General features: G+C 57.5%; 1 protein-coding gene across 4 annotated transcripts; it reads left to right on the top strand.

The window, feature by feature from the left end:
- Nucleotides 433-6,332, top strand: SBSN (suprabasin). 4 transcript variants are annotated; one of them, XM_021097162.1, is made up of 5 exons: nucleotides 1,701-2,752; nucleotides 2,807-3,675; nucleotides 5,058-5,123; nucleotides 5,237-5,281; nucleotides 6,157-6,332. In XM_021097162.1, the coding sequence occupies exons 1-5, from the start codon at nucleotides 2,191-2,193 to the stop codon at nucleotides 6,178-6,180; spliced, it is 1,566 nt and encodes a 521-aa protein (XP_020952821.1). In that variant the 5' UTR covers nucleotides 1,701-2,190; the 3' UTR covers nucleotides 6,181-6,332. The 4 variants fall into 4 exon arrangements, with proteins under 4 accessions (XP_020952819.1, XP_020952821.1, XP_020952820.1 ...); XM_021097161.1 differs by having other exon boundaries at nucleotides 1,701-2,847; nucleotides 2,902-3,675; XM_021097163.1 differs by having other exon boundaries at nucleotides 1,701-3,159; nucleotides 3,214-3,675.

The raw sequence follows: 8,416 nt of genomic DNA, 5'->3' as shown, positions 1-8,416 counted from the left end.
CCTTCACAGTGGGGGTGCTCTGGGGGCACTGGGAGAGAGCTCAGCTGCTGAAACCACCACTCGCCCCAGGAGAGGAGGGTGAAGGGCAAAGGCCCAGGCTCATCTCCGCTTTGGAGAGGCCAGCGTCCTGAGTCAGGTAGTGGCAAATGGGAGTGAAGCACCGAGGAGAGGGGCCGAGGCTCGCAGAAGGGGTAGGAGGGGGCGGGGGGGGGGGAACCAAGAGAAATGGAGTCCGTTTCTGACGGAGAGACCCCAGCTCTCAAGCTTGGGGCAGATCAGGATTCTGAAGCTCACCACCCAGCCACCTCCTGGCACAGGAAACTCCATCCTTCAGGTGCTGCATGAGGGCAGAAGAGCTACACCTGAAGTGACCCAGGGATGTGGCCTTGTCCCTGCACTGTGAAACTGGGAAACAGATTTGGTGAGCCCCAGCTTGGTTCACACCCTGCTCACCCTTAGTCACCCTCTATAGGCAGAGCCTAGAGAAGGCAGAAAGGAGCTCCTGGGTCTGGGAGTCCCGGTTCTGGGTGGAGCCAAGTGCCCAGGAGCTGGGGTGGAACCCTGGGTCCTCCAAGGGGAGTGGGCCCTTGTCACCCTTGTTGAGCCAAGCCTGAAAACACGGGCAGAGAGCTTCTTGCCACACCTGGGCACTCACACACATAGCCCTGCCGCCCCCACTTGCTCACACCCTGCGCATTCCTTCCTGCCTGGCCTTCCCACCCGCAGTCCAGTCCCAGCTCCAGCCCCGCCCCCAGGCTCTCCCCTTGGCACCACAATGCAAACATCTTTCACCCCTGCACCCAGCTCTACTCACCCACCAGCCTGCATCCTTCTGGCCTCTGCTTCCCTCTGAACCGGTGCTAGAGGGTTACGCTGCGACAGACCTACCAGCCACCGCCCACCCCTTCCTTCGACGCCCCTGCTCACACCTAGCCAAACTCCCAGCACTTGGTAATATGTCCACACTTGGGGCTCCAGGTTGGGACTTAAGAGGCCTCAGGGGGAGGAGAGCAGGAAGGATGCGCTCCTGGCCCTCAGCCCAAGTTCTGGCTGACAGTCTCCTGCTGCCCCGGCTCTTCAGCCCCTCCCTTGGGCTGCCTCAACCGGCTTTTCAGGAGACACTGCGTCCTGTCCCAGCTCATGGCAATCAGCACCCTGCCCTTGCCCAAGGGCTGGGAGACAGGCCAGGAATGTGATCCTGGCTCCCAAACCTGCAGCCTTCTCCCAGGGACCTCCTGCTGCCCTGGGGATCCAGGCAACCATCCCCCCAGCACCCTCTGAGACTCAGGCTCAGGCCTGGACTCTCTTCCTCTGGCTTCTCACCTATCCATTTGTTCAACCTATGAATATTTACTGAACCCCAGGCGGTGTTCTAGAAGCTTGGGGATATAGCAGTGACCAATATAGACAAGGTCCTCTGGAAGCTTATGATCTGATAGGTGAGACAGACAATAAAGGAGGTAATTTCAGACCGTGGGAAGAGCTATAAAAACTAAAGGATGATAGTACGGAGTATAACCAGGAGCTGGCTAGGGAGGGTTTTTTGGGCAAGGGGACACTTGAGCCAAGAAGAGAATGAGGAAGAACCCACCTAGTGAAAACATGCGTTCTACATTCCAGGCCTCAAAAATAACCTGTGCAACAGCCGTGAGGCAGGAATGGAGCAGGCAGAAGACCTGCGCGGCTGGAGCACAGTAAGCAGTGGGGCTGGGGGTCAGCATAATCAGAGAGAACAAGGTCAACTCCCCAAGTGCGTCTCCCATCTTCCCAGACTCCACCCCTGGGGCAGCTGGATCCTGAGGTCCCCCGAGAGGAACAAAGTTACTGAAGAGCCAGGCCTGGCTCCCAGGGATGGAGGGTGGGGAGAGAGGAGGCCTGGAGAGTTGGGTGAGGAATGAAAAGAGGAGGTGGTTGGAAGGGCAGACATCTGGGCTCAGGTGGAGGGCCCAAGGTGGGCAAGGAGCACAGATGCCATGTGAGTCTTCTCCATTCATGACTCACCCTCTGTCCTCCTCCTCTTTATTGCTCAACCCCAAATCTCCCTGGGAAGTACCTCCCTGACTGGGGACCAAGTCAGTGCCTCACAGGGTAATTGAGTCATTAGGGGTGGAGAAGAAGAAGGAGACGGAGGATAAATAGCAGCTTTGCCTCCCTGGCTCCTCTCTGCATCCTCCCCACTTTCCCAACGACATGCGTCTTGCCAGTTTGGTCAGCTCCTGCTCCCTCCTGCTGCTACTGGGGACTCTCCCTGGATGGGCAGCCAATGATGACCCCATCGAAAAGGTCATTGAAGGGATCAACCGAGGGCTGAGCAATGCAGAGAGAGAGATGGGCAAGGCCTTGGAAGGCATCAATAATGGAATCACTCAAGCTGGAAGGGAAGTAGAGAAAGTTTTTCATGGACTCAACAACATGGGGAACCAGGCCGGCAAGGAGCTGGACAAGGGCATCCAGGGGCTCAACCATGGCATGGACAAGGTAGCCCACGACATCAACCATGGCATCGGACAAGCAGGAAAGGAAGCAGAGAAGTTTGTCCATGGGGCCAACTACGCTGCCGGACAGGTTGGGAAGGAGGCAGACAAAGTGATTCAGGGGGCCCACCATGGGGTCAACCAGGCGGGAAGCGAGGCAGGGAGGTTTGGTCAGGGGGTCCACCATGGGGTCAATGAGGCTGGGAAGGAGGCAGAGAAGTTTGGTCAAGGGGTCCACCATGGGATCAACCAGGCAGGAAGAGAGGCAGAGAAGTTTGGTCAGGGGGTCCACCACGGGGTCAATGAGGCCGGAAAAGAGGCAGAGAAGTTTGGTCAGGGTGTCCACCATGCCGCTGGGCAGGCCGGGAAGGAGGTAGAGAAGTTTGGTCAAGGGGTCCACCATGGGATCAACCAGGCAGGAAGAGAGGCAGAGAAGTTTGGTCAGGGTGTCCACCATGCCGCTGGGCAGGCCGGGAAGGAGGCGGAGAAGTTTGGTCAGGGGGTCCACCATGCCGCTGGGCAGGCCGGGAAGGAGGCGGAGAAGTTTGGTCAGGGGGTCCACCATGCCGCTGGGCAGGCCGGGAAGGAGGCGGAGAAGTTTGGTCAGGGGGTCCACCATGCCGCTGGGCAGGCCGGGAAGGAGGCGGAGAAGTTTGGTCAGGGGGTCCACCATGCCGCTGGGCAGGCCGGGAAGGAGGCGGAGAAGTTTGGTCAGGGGGTCCACCATGCCGCTGGGCAGGCCGGGAAGGAGGGAGACAAAATAGTTCAAGGGGCCCATCATGGAATTAATCAGGCTGGGAAGGAGGTGGAGGGGTTTGGCCAGGATGTTCATTATGCCGCAGGGCGGACTGGAACAGAGGGAGAAAAAATAGTCCCAGGGGTCCATCCTGGGGTCAACCAGGCTGGGAAGGAGGTGGAGCGGTTTGGCCAGGGGGTTCACCATGCCGTTGAACAGGCTGGAAAGGAGGCAGGCAAAGTGGTCCAGGGGATCCATGATGGGGTCAACCAGGCCGGAAAGGAGGCAGAGAAATTTGGCCATGGGGTCAACCATGCTGCTGGCCAGGCTGGAAAGGAAGCGGAGAAACTTGGCCAAGGTGTCCACCAAGCTGCCGGCCAGGCCGGGAAGGAGGAGGACAGGTTGCAGCAGAATGTTCATAATGGGGTCAACCAAGCCGGCAAGGAGGCCAACCAGCTGCTGAATGTAGGTGAACAAGGGCGGGGAAATGGGGAGAAGGGTGTTGCGGGAGGGAGAGGTTAAACCCTTGGGACATTTGGGGAGCCCAGGTAGCCAGGATTTGGTGAAAGAAGCCTGGGCAGCTATGGAACCGAGTCCTCCCTCTCCATCTCCCTTAGCAAGGAGCTGGTGGTCAGCTGGGCCATCGTATCCTCAGAGCCCTGCATCAGAGAGTGTGAAATGAACAGGGGGCTGGGCCCCACCTTCAGGGAGCTGTCTCCTAGTTAAGGGGCTGTCTCCTAGTTAAGACTCTCCCGGGGAACAGGAAGCAGGTACTGAGGCCTCAGATCCGTTAATGTGAGGACAAAGAGTGCAGACAAACCCCCACCCCCACCCCCAGCCTCAGAGTGAGCGGAGGAGTCTCTTTGGGAGATAAGCCCTCTTCTGTTTAATTTTCCTAACAAGCCTCTGACGCAGGGTGAGGATGTGACTCCCCGATTCCCAGATAAGAAAACAGAAGCTCAGTGAGGTTTAGGGGATTCACCAAGGTCGTGTGGCTGGCACACAGCTTTGGCGAATCTCAAGTCAGGGTTCTTTCACTTCCCCGACACCGCCCCGTCGGAGGAGGGTTTCTGACCCCCGCTTATGTAGAGGGACCAGGTACCAGAGGCCAGCAGCACCTTGCACAGCATGACAAGCACCAAGGAGGACTAAGGGAAGGCTGACTCCCGCCTGCCCTGGTCCCCCCCTCCCCGCCCCCGGGAGGAGCCTCTGCATCCCCATCTTGAAGATGCCCAGGCTGCGTGGGCTGCCTGCCAGGAGCCCAGAACGGGTGGGTGGGCAAGACGGAATTATGGAGAAAGTGTGCGGAGAAGGGAGAAGGCGCCGAGTCAGATGCCAGGATGCACCGGATGGAGACCAGGAGAGGGCAGATTGCTTGGGGAGGCAGGCTGACAGCGACAGTGCAGTGGGGGAGGCACTGCTGCGTGTCTGGGGGTGGGAACTAAGGTCCGGGATCAACCCGAGTTAGGGGGCTGGCTGCAGTGTGTGTGTGTGTGGAAGGGACAGCTCTGAGGTCAGGGCGCAGGTTAAATTCTGGTCCTGGTGTTTGCATGGCCTCTCGCAGTCAGTCCCCTTCTTAGTGACTGAGAACATCTCATTGGCTAAAATAAAAGGGGCTGGAGGGAAGACTCGGTGGCAGGGGCAGACGTCCTTCTTGGCTTCTCCCGGGAGCTCCCACAGCAACACGGTTTTGCCTTTCTCTCTGGACAGTGAGGGGCGGGGGGGTTAGCCGACGCCTCCCATCCCAGCCCCAGTCACCCTAGGGGAAGCCAGCCACTGGGGCAAAGGAACTCGGGGGGACCCTCAAGGGCCAGGGGTTGTCATGACAGTCTGGGCTTCGTCCACAGGGCGGTCATCAAGGCGGATCCACCGGCCAGCACGGAGGGGCCACAACCACAAACTTAACATCTGGAGTAAGTCTCCTGAGCACAGCGTGGACTCAGAGATGGGGCGGGGGCATGGAGGCTCTCCTAGGATGGTGGTGGGACGGCTGCTGGGGACTCATCCTCTTGTCCTTAAATTTCAGGCTTCGGTCAACAAGCCCTTCATCGACCTTCCAGCTCTGTGGAAGGTGAGTGTCCAGGTGGTTCCTGCTTCCTGCTTGGGAGATACTCTTACCCCCACCTCCCACTGCCCATTCAGGGCACCGTGGACAGACAGCCTCTGCAGACACCATCTAAGCCACTTCCCTTTCCTCACTGCTCTTTGCCCATCACATCCTGCTTTCACCTTTTGGGTGCTTTCCCTTTCCACTGAGGAGGAAAAGACCTGCAGGGGCCTGGGTGCATCCAGGAACGGGGGCGGGGGTTTGGATGGGGTGGGGGAGGGGCTGCTGAAACCCTCTCCTCAGGGCGCCGGTGGTCCCTCCTCAGCACTTCTCCTCAGACCCCTCTCTACTCCGTGAATCCCTCGGCTGCCCTGTCCTGTATTCTGGGTGGCAGGAGCCTGCAGCTCTGGCCTCTCCCTGGTTGACCGCACCCTCCCTCCCTCCCTGCTCCCCCAATTCAGGCCCTGTGGGATGCCAGTCCTCTCTCTGGGCCTGAAGGAAAGGCCGCGCTCTTCTCTTCCCGTTTAGTCCACTGAGCTGCCTGAAACTGAGGCAGAGGCAGGAGGGTGTGTAACAGACTAACGACTGCCTGGAACCCAGGGGCACACCCTTGTTTATTCCCGGGCTATGGAGGCGGCAAGGGAGCCTCTTCGGCAAAACAGACAAGGCTGCCCAGTCCCTACAGAGGCCTCAGGCCCCTCGGCCTGGGAGGGCTGGCTCCCTATTCTTCCCGAGTCTAGGTACCGTCTTCCTTAAGATACTCCCCCAAACAGGGGCAATTTGGGGCCAGAGCAGCCAGACCCCTCTCATCTCTCGGGGGTGGGGTGTGGGGGGGGGCCAGGGGCAATAGGTCTGGGGACTGTGGGCCCTGCGTTCACTACTCCCTCTCTCCTTTCCAGAGCGTCGCCAACATCATTCCCTAAACTGATGAACTGGTCTTGGTGAACAGACTGACATGCCTGTTGTCATACTGGCTGAAATGACCTGAAGGAGCTGAGGGTGGGGAATAGATTTTTGGAGTCATTTAAGCGAGATGTCCTGAGATTTGTGAATAAATACAACACATATTGTACTACGGTCATGGTCCACTCTGCTCCCTAAGGCAGGATTGGTCAGGGGAGGCTTGTCTTTTTCCCTCTTGCTACTTTGCTGCAGGAGTTGGGGTGGGGTGGGGTGGGGTGGGGTGGGGTGGGGGACGGGGGTGGGGGTGGGTGTCTGATGCCCAGGGTGGGTTGAGCTGGGGATTTCAGGCTGATCAGATGGAAGAGGGTGGTTACAGGGACAAGCTATGCTTCACTAGTGCAAAGCTCCCACTCAGCACCGGGAAGAAATCCTCTCAGGAAAAGCCCGTCTGGGCCAGGAGTGGGGCAGAAGCACCAGGGAAAAGGTGGCAGGGACCTTTGGTGGAGCCCCAAAGAAGAGCAAATCCCCATTCAGGGATTCGGCATCAAAGGAAAAACAAGAGAAACTTGTGTTCCTTGTGCAATTCAGGCTGCTGGCTCCCCCCGCCCCCGTGTCTTGCACGCGTGACCTCACCAAGCCTCCCAACCATCCAGTTAGGTAGGTTCCAGGTACCGTGTGAAGGGCTGTTCATGTGCTGTAACCGTGTAAGCCTCTCCCAACCCAAATCAGAAGTGCCCTTCTAGCCCCATCGTACGGAATGAGGAAACTGAGACTTGGAGGGGTCCATGGCACTCGCCCGGGGGAACCCATAGGAAGCAGCAGGCCTGTCTATGGCCAGAACCTGAGCTTGCACTCTTGCTTATAGAGTCTCTAGAACACTTGCTAAGCACGGGCCTGGGTGCTGGTAGACCTACATGCAGGACCGTGTGCCTGCAGGCTGTGTCCTTCCCTCTCAGGCCACAACTCCCTCCTATAAAAAGGGGGGTGGATGTCTGCAGCAGAGGACGCAAACACGGCTACCAGCTCCTAAATTCCATCAACTGGGCGACCAGAAATAGGAGACTGTGTTCCTCCCTTGGGGAATTTACAGGCTTCCCGGGAAGACAAGACATATAAACAAATATGAAAACAAATGCATCAATAAGAACTAAAAGAAAAAAAAAGGAAATAACAACAACAACAAAAAACCCAAAATAAAAAAGAAAACAACTGTTCCCCCCCTTTTTTAAGGCTGCCCCCGAGGCATATGGAAGTTCCCAGGCTAGGGGTGGGATTAGAGCTGCAGCTTCAGGCCTGTATCACAGCCTCAGCAGTGTGGGATCCGAGCCTCATCTGCAACCTACACCACAGCTCATGGCAATGCTGGATCCTTAATCCACTGAGCGAGGCCAGGGATCAAACCCACATCCCCATGGATACTAGATGGGCTCCTAAACCTACTGCACTACAACAGGAATGCCTGTTTCCTGCATTTTGATAAACAGAAGCATTTGTTCCTACCACCCGTTTATTGAGCGTCTACTCTGTGCTGGGCATGGTTTCACCCAGACTGGAGGAGCCTTTCATAAAGCTAACGGTGTTAGCTGATTTTATTTGTATGCCCATTGTCCAGCTGGGTTTGCTTGGATGGGGGTCCTGAAAGTGCCAGAGCTATAGGATAATCCATTTGTGCTGGGGGTCCATCCGGGGAGGCTTCTGGAAGAGAAGAGCCGGATCTGAGGAGTAAAAGAGGCAACAGCTCACTCCTGCCTTGAGGCCTGGGGTGTAGCTCCCTCTCCCAGGAAGGCCTGCCCTGCCTTTCTGGCCCCTCCCCATCTTACCCAGCCTTTGTTATTCTCTCCTGGTCTTCAGAGTGCTGTGACAAACCGTAATTATATATTTACCTGCTTCATAGCCATTCTCCCCCCAGACCAAGGGGAGGAGGCTGGATAAAGGTCTGGCAATGAGGAGAGGGGAGGCTACTGGCTTGAGCGGACTTGGGAGAGGCCCTGGAATAAGTGTGAGCAAGAACTAGGCACCAGGGACAGATGGGTAGAGCCAGGCCAGGGAGTCAGGGAGAGAGAGGAGGCCGGTTTCTGCAGTTGAGGAGCAACAGGGAGAGGACTTTGGGCGGGATCCCCACAACCATCTTTTATTGGGTGCTCACTCCGGGCCAAGCACATACAGACATGATATGTTCACTCTCACAACCTCCCCTGGAGGCAGGTACCAGGATTATGCCCCGCAGAGATGATGAGGTCGAGGCCCAGTGGCGGG

This window comes from Sus scrofa, chromosome 6 (genome assembly GCF_000003025.6).
Source record: "Sus scrofa isolate TJ Tabasco breed Duroc chromosome 6, Sscrofa11.1, whole genome shotgun sequence".
NCBI lineage: Eukaryota > Metazoa > Chordata > Mammalia > Artiodactyla > Suidae > Sus > Sus scrofa.
The sequence above is the reverse complement of the archived record's forward strand: the minus strand, read 5'-3'. Positions and strand labels throughout refer to the sequence as shown.

Coding starts and splice junctions, on each gene's coding strand:
- SBSN (XM_021097160.1), top strand. CDS start 2,191: ATGCGTCTTGCCAGTTTGGTCAGCTCCTGCTCCCTCCTGCTGCTACTG. Junction 5,124..5,236: donor CCACAAACTTAACATCTGGA/GTAAGTCTCCTG, acceptor CTTAAATTTCAG/GCTTCGGTCAACAAGCCCTT. Junction 5,282..6,156: donor ACCTTCCAGCTCTGTGGAAG/GTGAGTGTCCAG, acceptor TCTCCTTTCCAG/AGCGTCGCCAACATCATTCC.